The following is a 15,025-nucleotide window of genomic DNA, read 5'->3' on the forward strand; positions in this document are numbered from 1 at the left end:
TTTATAGTAAGAGTTATACCCTCTACATCCTTGCTGGGACCCGAATACGTGGGCAGCTTGACATACTGCGCCGGGGTGTTGTGCAGACAGATCACCGGGAGATTGTAGCTATCCACCAGTTGAACTAGGACTCTTGAGACCTCCAGACTGATGTCGAAGTGGGTGAAGGGCACGTGCATTTGGAGCGAGGTCAGGGCTAAGCCGCGCTTGGTCTCCCAAACGATCAGGGTCTTGTCATCGCTTCCAGAAACTGCAGTGGATCCTATTACGAAATAAGACAAAAACTTTAGTGTAAGGAACTGATAATGAAAAAAAAAGTCTAAACAAACATCTGCATATTACATATAAAATTTGAATAATTCAAAACATTTTAAATGGCATGTTTTAGTTTGAGAATATTTTTAACAATTTTAGAATTTTATGTAAAAGAATCCCCTATTACATCTTTAAAATTAATTAAATACGCAATAAAAATCTAAAAGTTCATTACAAATTTATTAGATTTACTACGGTTGTTTTTCTGTGTATAAATCCCTATTGAAAGATCCATATAGAATCAAAAACTCACCATCTGCCGAGACCTTAACGCCAATCACTGCACCCAGATGCCCGGCCAGCGTGTGAACCTCCTCGCCGGTGAGCAGGTCCCAGAGGATGAGATTCATGTCCTTGGAGCCGGACAGGACCTGCGTTTTGTTGGTCACCGAAACGGCCACGCAGGTGACCGCATCGCTGTGCCCCACCAGCACCTGGCTGAGCTTGCCGCCCGTCGCCTGCCACACCTTGAGGGACATGTCCCGCGATCCGCTGATGATGTGGGCACTATCCGCACTGATCTCGAAGCAGGTGATCTCGTCCGAGTGCGAAACGGAGTACTTCTCGTCTTCCTGCGTAAGGGACCAGATCTTCAGGGTATTATCCCCGTTGGTGGAGGCGGCGAAGCGCATGTTGTTGGTCACGGCCAGATATTTGTAGGGACCCTGGATGGTCTGCAGCAGATTGCCCGAGTGGGCCATCCAAACGAGGAGCAGTGAGTCGCGATCCGTCGAGATAACCCGGAGCGAATCCATCAGGACCACCACCTTGACCACCGGTGCTGTGTGGCCCTTGAAGGAGTGCCTAATCTCGCCCAGCGCCAGGTTCCAGATGAGCACCAGACGATCCTCGGAGCCGGTGGCCAGGAACTCACCATTCGGGGCAAACTTCAGGCAAGAGACCCCAGCCGAATGGCCCTCCAAGGTGCACTGGAACTCGGGTGTATTGATCCGCATCAGGTGGACATTCCGGCCGGAGGCGATGGCCATTTGCTGGGAGTCGCGGGACAAATCGAAGCAGGTGATCGGCGGCAAGGTGGTCGACGGCGATCGCTGCGCCTGCGCATGACGCTTCAGGCTGCGCTTGCGACGCGGATGTCGCGAGTAGGGATTCACGTAGAGCTCCTCGTTGCGGAACGAGTAGAAGGTGATCTTGTTGCCGCCCACGGTGACCAGGAAGTCATCGTTATCCATGGCGTGCACGGCGGTCACGGGCCCAGGATTCGGAGGCAGGGATCTCACCAGCTTCCCGGCATGCATGTCGTAGATCAGAGCCCGCGTATCATCGCAACCAACCACACAACGCTGGCTGTCCTTGCCAATGGAGATGGTGCGGATCTGGGGGTTACAATATAGGGATTAGTAACTAGGAAGGGAACTTACCTAGGTAAACTCACCTTTGACTTGTGTCCCTTCAGACTGTGCAGCTCCTTGCCCGTGGCCAAAGTGCGAACGTAAAGCGCATTATCCTCACACAAAGCCAACAGAAAGACCTGGAAGCGGACAAATAAAATGTAATAAATGTAATAATTAAATCCGCAGCTTTGTGAAATGTTGGAGTTCCCCAGAATTTAATTTACAGCCATTTGTTTTATGTTAAAAATGGAGATAATCTCAACAAATTTATTATGTTGAATTAAAGCCCAAATTAGTTAGTTAATTTAAAACCAAAATTTATGAATATTGCTTTTATCATTGAAAAATACCTGATGGCAAAGAAATGATGATTAATATACATTTTTCCGCCATTCAGAATGATTAATTATTAATTTTCGCCATAATTGTGGATCGAATTCTGGGACATCGAGGGCCGTTGGCGAGGTAATCGAAAATTAATAAATTGCATTTCACCACCACGGAGACCGAAGGCAGGCTGAAACATTTCAATTTAAGGGCAGCTCACAGGAAGCTTTCTCCCCGCCCCCAGGAGGGGGCGTGGCTGGGTCACTGGCGTGCCACGAAGCCATCAGGATGCAGGCCAAAGAGCAAGAAAGTTGATTTCCTTTGCCATTTTCCTTGGCTAAGAATCCTGCCCAAGGGGCTCCTTCCCACAAACTGAAGTGTTCGCCTGCACACATATATATATGTTTTCGTATGTATAGTAGCTACAGAATATTCGTGGCTCTGTGAAATTACATTCCAATTTTGGGCGAGAGGAAAGAGTCCCGCCCAACCGGATATGTCCTTGTTATCGCGAAACAATTTTTCCGCCTGCTTATAGGCAATTTTCCCTCAATTTTCGCCAGCACTTTTGTTTAATGTGTGAAATTGTATTTTCGGTGGCGGCAAAGGACATCACGAGTTTGCGATCTCAAGGAGCCCACCAAAGTCCAATGGTAATTGAATCGCTCTCCTGTTCTTGTTTTTCTACTTTGTCTCTTGCTTTTCAGTTTTTGTTCTCGAGGCACTCGGAAAAATGTTTTTTTTTGGAATTTAAAAACTGAGATTTAAAAGAAATAATAATTTTCAAAATTATGTGCAGCATTATTCGGAATTTATTTAAAGAAAAAGAGATTCCGGCAATAAATTAAATGAAATAGAAAAATCCAAATAGATGAAATAATAAAAAAAACTCCTCCTTTGTATTTCTTTTAGTGGACAAACTGCTGACTGGTATGTGTTATCCGAGGAGCTTTGCTTGAGCCAAGAGCTGCAGGCCCGGCGCACCTTGAATTACAGTGGCTTTTTCCTGTTGTCTGTCTATTGTGGATTTGCTGGAGCGCACCAGATGGATGTGGGGGCGTTCAAGGAGCGAGAAGCAAGTGGTAGCACGCATCAATTGCCAGTCGTTGGGATGAGGATGGGAATGGGGATGAGGATGTAGACAAGATGAAATGGGGACCCCAATCCCCGGGCACAGTTGCCAATGACAAAGGACGTCAATGTCGGGGAGTCGGAGTCCCCGCCGGTATCTTGATATTATTTTGCGTGCCAAATTGCTGCTAAGTATGCAATACTTATTGATAGAGGCAGGCACGAACCAACACTAACAGACACACACAAACATCTGGGTTTTTTGTCAAGCTGATTGACAACAAAGGATTTGGCGCGTATTACGTCCCCAAGCCGGAATCACTTATTAGAATTTCACTAGAAAAACCCCCTGAAGTTGCCAAGTCACCCTGCTTTATCTGTCATATCTCAGCGAATCTATTCGCTCGTCCGTCCATTGTGTTTCGCTTTAAACTTGCAGGATTTCATTTTTTTCCCATGTCATCTCTGGCGTTTATGTGTCCTTAAATTGCGCTTTTCGTTATTGGGTTACTTGGGACGCTTCACTCAAGTGGAATATGGCTTAAAGCTTGGCATTCTACTTCTTTTTTGGATTTTTCCTTTTCGCTTTTTATTATGTTTTTCTGTCTCGAACACAGGAATTTCTTTTAAAGCTTTTCAGCTGAGCATGATGAGCGGGGAATCCCCTTAAGGACTCAACTTTTGTCTTTGCCAGAAGTTTGTTTCGTTAAATTTGAAAAGCCACATAAAGTGAGCGGTCGGGAGTGCGTGGAGAATTCGCTGAGGATGCACTTGCCGAACTTAGTGTTAAAGGAATTCCTCCGTAGTATTTAATTCTTTGTCTTCAAACTCACCGAATTCCAGGAAATATCGATGCGAAGCACGGGACTAGTCATCTGCATGGTGTTCAGCAGGCCGAAGTTCTCCAGGTTCCACACGCAAATGGTCCTGTCGAGACTGCCCGAGATCAGGACATCGCAGGCTCCGGCCACCAGGATCCCACTGACCGGCCCGCGGTGATGGGTGATACGATGTCTCTGGAAGGGAAAAATAACAATTACGTTTGAGGAGCAGTCATTTTATGAATTGTTATGAAATCTTTTGCAAATACTAAATAAATTATAAGCCCATAGCTTTAAAGATTTTAAAGATTTTTTGTGTTTATTAACACCTATTAAAATGTCAGAAATTTTTGTAATTGGACCATTTGTTGAAAAGCTATGAGCATACATATCTCACTTTCTTTAGCTGAGTTTCTCTTGTTCTTTTTTTTTTAACTCTATTTACAAACATGGAAATGAAATAAAATGGTTTCTAATCCCCAGAGACTTTAGAGGGACTGTGGTGTTAGTTCTACATCACATTATTTAATTCAGAAAGGGACAGTTGCTTTATCATCTATGCTCATCGAACGCCATTTGTTCCTTATGCCAACTAAACGAAGAGATTTTAAATATTTATCACTGGCAGCAAAGCAGGAGCTCTGTTACCAAGCCAGTTCGACTTGGCTTGCGTGTCCCATGTGCTACCCTCAATTTTGCCGCAACTTCCGCTCCCCTTTGTTTGTCACATTTCGTATGCATTAAGTTAATTACCACCTAGCATGCGAGCTTCCCTTCCCAGGAAGCGACGGTGGGAAATGCCAAAAGTTTGATAAATTACCCGGACTTAAAAAAGAAATAGAATGAAACCAAAAAGCGGTGGCGACATGAATGGAAGTGCCGGCATGACACGGCGTATACGTAATATTGTAATTAATTCAATAAGTGCGCGTAATTGCAGGTGTGTGTGAGTATGTGTGGCACTTCCGGTCGTCAAGGGAGGAGATTGCACTTTTGCCGTGGATCCCCGCGCTAAAAATCCTTAAGGGCTTGCAGCAGCCGAGTCAGCGAAATTGACTTTAAAATATGCCCGGGGCCAACCGAGTGGCAATAAATCTAATTTCTATATGTGTGTCAACAGGACGACGGCAAGGACGAGAACAAGGACACGGTGTTTTCCCCACACTCACACACACACACTCGCCTGATATGCAAACATGGCGCATTGTGGGTAATCACAGTTTAATGTGTGCGTCTCTGAAATATCAACTTAGCATGACTTACGGCGGGGCGGAAAATGGGAAATGGAAAATGGGAAAGTGGAAAAGGGACAGGACACCACTGCCACGGTTCATTTGCCAGGCCGCGGAATATGTAAACCCATGTTCAACGAGCAGCACACACATGTCAGCCAGATGGCAACAATCCTTCCCCACATGAGAGCCAAACAACCCCGCCCCCTGGCCATATTCCATCCCCTCCCACAATGACCTTGCCTTCTGTTTGACGAAAGGGGCCGTGGCTACTGTAGTTAGGTGGAATTTATTTGGGCCATTGAAATTATGCAAATGCATTCGGTCTGTTTGATCTGGTTTGCGGCAAGGCTTTGCAATTAGCTTCGGCAAATGCATTTTTCATTGCACCCAAAATGGAAAGCATTCGATGCCTTTCGAATGGGAATTCAAAAATAATTTATTAAACCAAACAGAGTGTTGTTTGATTTTAATTTACATGAGACCAACTAATCGATTCCAATTATCAGAAATGGAAATAAATGTGTGAAATTGAAAGACGTTAATTAAAGTTTTAAACCCACTTTTGTTAGTAAACTGCAGTTTATGGTGTGTGCTAAAGTTATCAAACAAATTGCTCAAATTGTCTCGGATAAACAACAGGACCCAGAACAATTGGGTTGTCTTTTTGATTGCCTAAATTCTGATATTTAATACAATTTGTTTGAACAGAAAAAGTGTTGTCTTTTTGCATCGTTGATTTTTGACAAGAAATTTAAGGGCCGTTTTCTCGTCTGCCTGTTAAATTTAAAGTAGTCGCCACACGATTTCTAGGATTTAACCCTACTTTAAATTTAACAAACGGACGAGAAAACGGCCCTAGGTCTGTCATTTACGTTTTAACTGGTAAGGTTCTGTCAAGGAATCACACTTTAACATTTTAGAAAAAGACAAACATTATTACAAATAGGAAAATTTTAGATTTAAATAAATTGACATGTTATTACCAACTCTGTAATAATTCTAGTTACTTAAGTCCCTGCTTTTGGTTAACCAACTTTGTTTTCCAGACTCTAAAAATATCATTTTGGCCAGCGCATAAATCGCTTTTAAATTAGCCAGTTCCCATGCATGAAAATCCCTGGAAAAGTTATATAGTCTCCATTGTCCCGCTTTTAATTCGCTGAAAATGACCATTACAGCAGCCATTAAGTCCCAAATGAATACCCTTATGTGACTGTGCCATTGTGTTTGTGTGTTTTACTCACCAGTTTGCCGCTGGCCAGGTCCGTGATGGCGATGGTTGCATCCTCGCTGCTGCTTATGATGAGCGTGTTATTGACGCCAGCTGCCACGCCCGTAATGGGAGCCGTGTGGGCGTTGCTAGGATAAACGGAGAAGCGGAGGATGTTTAGATAAATTGCGCCTGCAGAGATTTACAAATTACGCTCAACGCGGCGAATGGGAAAATGTTGGCGATAAAGAGACGGAGGAGTCTCCTACACAGAGATTTATAAAGACCATATATTTAAGGGATTACTGTGAAAATTGTAAGCGAAACGCTTCTAAAGGAAATACAAAAGCTTTCATCATCTATCTTAAGAAGTAATCATTTTCAAGAATTAGGAATGTTTAATCATTTAAAATGTTTCCAGCAAAAATGTACAAGAAATGTTAAAATGTTTTGAATAATATTTTAAATTCTATGCAAAATATAATTTAAAAGATAATATTATTATTTATTTCTGAGCTAAACAAAATAGTTTAAAAATAAAAAGTTACTTCTTAAGGAGGGAAATATTCCGAAAAATACTTTTTAAGCTAAAATTATTCAATAAAGCCCCCTTTTCTCGCCCAGTGTACTCACTTAATGTGCGCCCGTCGCTCGCGGAGCGCTACGTGCCACACGAGAACACTGGCATCCTCGGAGCCGGTCAGCAGTAGCTCCGATTCCGACTGGGGAGCCACCACGAGGCACGTGACTGCCGCAGTGTGACCTGCGGAGTGAGAAGAGGTGGCAGGACAGGATTAGCTCGCCTAATGGCGGGACCTTCCATCGCTATTACGCCCCAACCCACTCACCCTTAAAGATGTGCTCCAGCGAGTTGCTCATGATGTGCCACTGCTGCACGTCGCCGGAGCTGGTGGCCAGAATGAGATGCTGCTTAGAAGGAGCCAGCCAAACGGCACGGATGCAGCCCGTCCCGGACACCGTCATCGTTCGAATCTGCGAGGGCAGCGGGGCGGGCAGCCAGCCGGTGAGGGGGACGAGAAGCGGTACGGCATAGCCGTCGCACCAGGCGGTCGCCGAGCGGACCGTCATGCTCAGCAGCGAGTTGTCGTCGTCGTCGTGCTCGCTGATCGGACGCAGCCAGGATATCAGCTGGGATCCCAGCTGCATTGGATCGCGAGTGAGGACGTCGCTCGATTTCCGGATCGTGTAGTAGATCAGCTCGATGTCCCGGTCCAGGATGTAGCAGCGCACGTGCTCGATCAGGCAGCGCAGGTAGCTGATGGACACGGTTTGCACCTGGAATTTAAATGAATATTTAATAGTTTTAAGAAGGTATTACAGAAGGTGTATTACAGAAATCTCTTTTAACGTAGCTTAAAATCTTAAATAAATTAAGGTTTAATAAAAAATCAATTTTATGGCCCCAACAAAAAAAGTGGAGTTTTCATAGTTAATTTAACCCGAATTAAAGATTTAACAATTTTACGAATTTATTTTGTAGTAATCGATTTTAGCATTTAACAAATAACTCAACCCTTGCTATCATCTAAGTCACACCATACCAGGACTTACAATTTAAGTGATAACAAAGCACAGTTAATTAAATAAAACGTGTAACTGATTAATTAAGACATTTGCTTATTCACTAAATTGGAAACATTTCTTACACTCTACTAGAAATACTCCTCGTGAAATCAATAAAATTTAGTTTTAAATCGTTTTGAATTTTATTGGACTCGGCGTTAATGAAATGCAAAATATTTATATTTTTTTATATTTTATATTCGTTTTCTCTATGCACTGTTTCCATGTTCGCCGTCGGGAATGCAAATATTGGCAGTTAAACATTTATCAGGAATTTCGGTTCGCAAAAGGATAATGAAATAACAAACAAAATCGTTAATTTGATTGGCTCACATCCACCCGCACACGCTCATAGAGAAAAAGAGAGTCACAAAAGTTTAATTGCATACTTTTCAGAGCCAAATACTGAGTTTTCCCGACTGAATGAAACGGAATGGAAAGAAATTAAATGAGCCGGATGGCCCGGGGGTAGGGAATCGGGGATCAGGGAATAATAGCAAATGGCCAACTGCAGCGAAACAATTAGGCAAGCGAATTAAAAGAGCCAAAAGCTTCACGAGCTTTGCTTGAATTTTGCATTTTCGGAACAGAGCAGCCATGGACGTCCACCGAATATCCGGTCTAATTTCATTATAATATTGGACTTCTGTAAGCCTTTTATTGAGCTCGACTTCAGCTGTCTATCTGCCTGTCTTTCTCAATTAAAATTATCCAATATTTTGGCAGCTTTGGGGATTTGATTCAAGTTGTGCTATATTCAGCACAGAATAAAACAATTAGGAGGCCACAAAGTCCTAATTTCATTTCTTTAAAGAAGTTTAGTTCTTAAAAAATATATAATAATAGTTTTCTTATCACAGATGAGTTTATGACATAAATATTCGTTCTATTTGTAAGAATTTAAATACCATTTATTTTAACCTATTAAATGATACAGAAGTCCATTTAAACTACGGGTTTTCCACTGTCTCTAACTGCATTTTCCAATCAACGTTTTCTTTTATCGGGCGACTGAGAGCACAATCAATAATAAATAAACCATTTTTCCCCATAATTTAGTTTTACTTCAAGCTTTCACTTCGACAGCTGTCCCTTTGAATGCACAAATTAACTTTGTGCCCATTTGCTGGTGCTAAATTTTGACATGTAAGCGAAAGACTGTCAGTTTGATTGCCAAATTAGCCAGGCAATTAAGAGGAACTCTGATTGCGGTTCCAGATGGGGAAACTAACAAGGACGAAACGAAACTAATTGGGGATGACTTACCGCCGCCAGCAGGAAGTCGAAATTGCAGACAGCGATCTGTTTGAAGCGGGTGGTGTCATCGGATCGCATCAGGTGGTGCCAGCTCTCCTCCACGTGCCGCATGCTGTAGCTCACATCCGCGGCGATGGGATTGTAGAAGGTGGATGTGTCGTCGTTGTGATGGGTGGACGATGACTTCCGGCCTGCGGAAACGGCTGATACCGCAGACACCGCCGACAATGAGTCTTTCTCGCGGTCCCTCTCCTTCATGCTGATCACCGACTTGGTATCGCTGCGATTCGACTCGTTCTCCAGCGTGCTCTCGTCCTCGTCCTGCGGAAAGAACAAGTTGGCCAGCTCGCAGTGCAGGCTGCGCGTCCTTTGGACGTCCAAATAGCGCCGCTTGGCCACCGCGGAGCAGTAGTTGTGACGCCACTGGATCAGCACTTTGCCGGACATAATCTTGTCGTGGAGGAGCAGTAATATATCTGCAAGATATTGGAATGATTTAAAACAAGAGGTTTTCGGGGAGGCAGTGGTATTTATATTCAATGTATTAAAAAATTGAGTGGATATTAGTGAGGGTTTTTTGTAAATTTGACCCCCCAAATGACTAACAAGCTGCCTTTTAATTGCTCTTTAAACTTTAACCTAAGAAATATTTTTATTGAGAATTTTTAAAAAGTTTTTTTTCTATTTTTTAAGATTTGGTCTTATATAAGCACTTTCTATTACCAAATAAATATTTTCAGAAGGCAAAGACCTCTTATAATTTTATAATCTTTCTTTTAGAAAGCCTATTGATAGATATACTTTTAAATTCTTATCCATTGATCATATTCTGTCATCCAAAGTTATAGATCATCGTTATTTACTCACCCATCTCGCGGTGGATCTTCTTGAAGGTGGCAAAGCTGAAGTGACCGCTCCTGGTCTCGATGAGCGACTCGGGATCGTCGGTGGGCATGAGCAGCTCCAGCAGCTCCGTCTCACTCAGTCCGTACTCGGAGCAGGTGATGTAGGAGGCCAGATCGCCCACCGCCTGCCGTCCGTAGTGCCGTTCCAGCTGGTCGAACTGCTGCTCCACATACAAAGCGAAGCTCACATCGCCCGGAATGCATTGCGGCGGAATCTTGAGTCGGGTGGCGTAGTCACCCAGATTCAGATCGAACTGATATTCGGTGGACTTGAAGCGATCCCGCTGCATGGGGGTGAACTTGAGCTGCTCCACCGGCGTGGTGGAGCTGCAGATGATCTGCACGTTCCAGGGCAACGAGGTGGGCAGCCACGAGAGCGCCGTCACAATATCGCAATCCAGCGGATTCAGCAGATGCAGATCGTCGATGAACAGGAACAGCACATCGTTGCCCATATCCTCGATCCTGCGCAGCAGGTTCTGGAACCACGTGTTGATGTACAGCGGATCGAAGGAGGCGTCCTTGGGCAGATAGCCCTCCGGGATGTTGAATATGATGGAGATCTGCTGGCAGATCACTCGCAGCAGCTCCAGATTGTAGGCGGAGCGGGGCGTGGCCTTGGCAAAGCGGATCACCCGGTGAACGCGGGTGGAGCCAAACCAAGTGCCCACCTGGCCGTACAGGTGGCTCAGGATGGCGCTCTTGCCGCTGCCATCCGCACCGCAAAGAAAGTACGGCGCATGCCGACTGCCGTTCCGGAAGTTGGCCATCAAATTCTGGCGGAGCTGCTGGGGCACCCGCGATTCCACCAGGGCAGCGCTGTCCGTGTGCTCCCGCAGGATTCGCAGGTGAGTCGCGTGCTCGTGAAAGATTTCCTGGAATTACAGGGATAAGATTAATATAAATGCTACATGTCTTTCGGAGAAAGTTGATACAGGGATTTAATTTATACAAATTCTAAATGTTTTTTGGAGAAAAATTTTCTTAAATTTCAGGGATTTATTTGATACAAATGCAATATGCTTTTCGTAGAAAGATTTCCTGAAATTACAGGGATTCTATATGCTTTCGAAGAACTGTATTCTAGATATTTTTAGAAATGTATTCCTAAAAAATATTTAGAGAGTTATTTGCTGCTATATCTAAATTTTATATTCACCTTATAAATATCACTATGGACGGCAGTCCATGTAGTGACGAAGCGCACCAGGAGGGTGTGCGAAGGCGACTACTATATATACACGAAGAAATGAAAATCTACTGTGATGGTCCGATCATAATGAATGATACACCTATCGAAAGGTATTGTGAAAACTAACAGGATTGCATACCAAGACTCTAAGAAAATCAATTGGCTTGGGAGAGAGAGCGGTGAAAGTGAAAAAGTGAAAATTTCGAAATTTGGAGCTGTTGGGGCCGGTGGGGATAATTGCCCCCTCGCAATATTCTACTTGTATTCATTTTGAAAATACCCGTCGAATGAGGGGTCGTTTGTCAAAATCCGACGCTCCGTTCAAAAGTTATAACCAAAATAAGATTTTCTTCGTCTTCCCAAAATGAAAATTTAATTCTGTTTGTCAGTTTGTCAGTTTGTCTGTTTGTCCAAAACATGTTTTTTAAGTTTTGAAAATTTTATATGACGTTCATCACATCGATATGAAAAACTTTTGTTCTACCACTTTTGGAAAAACTCGCTAGTTTAGCGGGAAAACAGCTAAAAATAGCTAAAATTCGGAAATCCGTAACTTATATACTACTAAAGCTACAGACTTGTGCTGCATCTCGTTTGAAAGGTATTTTTTAATGCTATAAACGCCTTCTATATGCAATTTGTGTAAATGTAATAATTAAAAAAATATGAACAAAAGCCAATTTTTTAAAACTTTTTTTTTAGTTTTTTTTTATTTTTCTCAAAAACGGCTGTAACGATTTTCTTTAAAACCTTAAACTGTATAGCCCCTGAGATTCCTTGAATTTTGGTATATAACACATTACTGTAAAAAGTCACGTTTAAAAGTTATTTTTATACGAAAATAGCCACTTTTGCCAGCTCGAACAATTAACGCTCCCTGAGTATTGAATTTTGTGGGAGGGTATCCGAACTGTATTTTAGGGTCATGGAATCAGTAAATTTGCACTTAAGAGTTCCATATAGGAATCTTTTGTTCTACGACTTTTGGAAAAAGCCGCTACTTTAGCGGGAAAAAGCTAAAAATAGCTAAATTTCGTTAGTTTGTAAGTTCTACACTACTAAAGGTACCGACATGTGCTATACCTCGTTTAAAAGGTATTTTGAAATACTTATACGCCTTTTTAACTTAATTTGTTTAAATACAATGGCTTACAAATTATGATTGACCAATTTAAATTTAAATGTATATTTTAGTTCCTATGAGAGCAAATGTAAACAAACAAAAACTTCTGATATCAAATAAAAACACCTCTTAACGAGGTAAAAAACTAGTGATGATCGCACCTTCAACATACAAAAGTTCTGATATCAACATTTGTGACGAAAAATGATTACACTCGTCATTAAATAGACTTTCTAATATTTTCTCATTCGGCACGCTGCAATAGAAAATGCCTGTGAAGGGAAAAAGGCTGGAATAGTTTGCTAGGGCGGGCCGAATGAGAAAATATTAGAAAGTCTATTTAATGACGAGTGTAATCATTTTTCGTCACAAATGTTGATATCAGAACTTTTGTATGTTGAAGGTGCGATCGTCACTAGTTTTTTACCTCGTTAAGAGGTGTTTTTATTTGATTATTATAAAGGTTAAGATTAAGGTTACTTAAACTTAAGGAGCTACATTTAAATACGATTAATTTCATTTAGATTATTTGACATTATTCCTTAATTGAGTGTGAGCAACGAAAATTTAATTCCAAGTTTAATTGCCGTGTGATGCCATCTGCACTTATCAATTATAACTTCAGGTGCGACAGGTTTCAAATTAAATCAGCTTAATTGGCAGTCCATTTTTTTCACTCATTCATACATAGATACATACATACATATCAACTAATGAGTGGATTTCAGAAGTTAAATCGCCATGTACATAAATAATTATTAAACGCGTTAAATATGTTTTGAATTATCATTCGAGTGTTGCGACCAGTTGTTAAACAAGGTCAGCATGTTATTTTTTCTCGGAAAATGCAATTATTTTTGATTGCGGGCATATATGAGAATCATTTGCATAGAAATGTGTACATTTTTGAATGATTTTGAGCCGGTAGCTGGTAGTGGGTTTGATTCAGTAATTGGATTTGCCACCGACAGCCACATCCCAGGACCGGTGTCATTTCCATCCACCTCCTTCAGCCATTCATCTTGGACCAGCTTCCGTTTGTGATGTGACCTCTAAGAGGTCCTTCTCCACTCACACCTCCTCGGAGATGTTAGTAAATAAAATAAAGTCGCACATGCATGGCCAAGTGTCGTAGCCGACTTCCGTTGGCAGTTGCCGAGAAGAGACCACGTCATCAGCATCAGTATCCCCATCAGCCTGAATGCCAGTGAGTGGCATTCACCGTGTTTGCCACGTAACTTTGTTTACCTTTGCCTTCGCCTTTGCCATTGCCCCCACCTTCGCCCTCCTGCTGGGCAGGTGTTTGAGTGGGTTGTACTTGGAAAAACAAACTCACTAAATGGTAAAAATATCAAGATATTCTATATAATATAACTCAGTTCCCTCTCCGAGTGCCAACAATAAAAAGGGGTCAAAATTAAAAATAAAGTGAACTTTGAAATTCTGGGTATTTATAGATGTGCTTTACCGACGTATTTTGATAGAAAAATATTCTAGAAATAAAGTGAATAGTTTTTAACATAGGTTTTTCAGGGGAAAATATATGTTCAATTGCAAAAACTTTTAGGAAAGAAAAATAATAATAAACCGAATATGTGCCCTCTTATAAGGAAAAGGATTGAAAAGTTCAGAAAATTGATTAAAAATTTTAAAATCTGTTATCATTTTCATTGATATTATTTTTGTAGATTTTAATCTAAATAGTGTAGGACAGCACTTTGTTTTTCGACTATAAACTTATGATTTCGGATATTAAACTTCATTTTTGGCGAGTGTCAGTCACTTTGCCTGGCAGTGGCATGTTTGCCACTAACAAGTTGTCGCCCTGTCCTCGCCAGGATCTCATGCTCAGACCGATTCTGAGTCTGAGTCTGTGGCGGAGTCTCTTATGCCATTTTTTTGCCAGTAAGCGGCTTTTGCTTTGCAAATCTCATTTGACAGCATCTGCGTAATGCACTTCTCGGCGAGACGACTACCGAATCAATACGACCAGGAGCTGTGTGTCCCTTGCCGCTCTCCTCTTAAAGCCACCTCAGATGTCGCTTAATTAGTTGGCATTTGAGTTGCTTTAATTTCATTTCAGGCGAGTGCCAGAGCTGCTTCACACACATTCAAGGGTTGCTCATACGACGTGTTGCATGTGTTGCAGGTGAGGATTATGGATGTAGTGGGGGCCGCACACTTTGCATATTTCTTGGTTGCGGCAACGAATGCCACAACATTTTGTCAAAGAGCGTGGAGGAGGTGGAGCAGGTGGAGCAGCTGGGTTTCGCCTTTGCAACACTTTTATCCGCATCGGTGGGGAAAAAGGAATGTGAATGGTATGGGATGTTGACCGGGCCTGAATGCAGTTTACGTTGCTGCATCGTTAAGTGCAAACAAGGGACGACCTGGCTGGGCGTGGCTACATTGTGCCCAAGTGTAAGTGTGTTAATATGTCAGAGGCGGTGATGAAGGGGGCGGGGGATTGCAGCCGAAGGGGAGCTCAGCCGTGAAAGGAAAATGACGAAGGCGAGGCTGCTGCTTTGAGCAGTGTGTTGGCAACTGGTAACTTGGAATCGGGTCTGGTACACTATAAGCATTTTGAAACCATTTAATTAAAAATAATTGGCTTAAAAATCATTTAGGAG

The 15,025-nt window shown here is 42.4% G+C and overlaps 1 protein-coding gene across 8 annotated transcripts in view; it reads right to left on the reverse strand.

Annotated features, from left to right (window-relative positions):
- LOC108069347 (protein qui-1) overlaps positions 1 to 15,025 on the reverse strand; it is a 39,176-nt gene that overhangs the window by 4,314 nt on the left and 19,837 nt on the right. For all 8 annotated transcript variants that reach the window (XM_070211919.1, XM_070211918.1, XM_070211912.1 and 5 more), the window contains 9 exons: positions 10,043 to 10,955; positions 9,185 to 9,651; positions 7,183 to 7,630; positions 6,968 to 7,097; positions 6,369 to 6,483; positions 3,902 to 4,084; positions 1,712 to 1,807; positions 569 to 1,652; positions 20 to 262 (listed from right to left, as the gene is read on the reverse strand). In XM_070211919.1, coding sequence (XP_070068020.1) covers positions 20 to 262; positions 569 to 1,652; positions 1,712 to 1,807; positions 3,902 to 4,084; positions 6,369 to 6,483; positions 6,968 to 7,097; positions 7,183 to 7,630; positions 9,185 to 9,651; positions 10,043 to 10,955 — 3,679 coding nt within the window. The remainder of the gene's footprint in view (positions 1 to 19; positions 263 to 568; positions 1,653 to 1,711; positions 1,808 to 3,901; positions 4,085 to 6,368; positions 6,484 to 6,967; positions 7,098 to 7,182; positions 7,631 to 9,184; positions 9,652 to 10,042; positions 10,956 to 15,025) is intronic.

This window comes from Drosophila takahashii, chromosome 2R, assembly GCF_030179915.1.
Source record: "Drosophila takahashii strain IR98-3 E-12201 chromosome 2R, DtakHiC1v2, whole genome shotgun sequence".
NCBI classification, from domain to species: domain Eukaryota; kingdom Metazoa; phylum Arthropoda; class Insecta; order Diptera; family Drosophilidae; genus Drosophila; species Drosophila takahashii.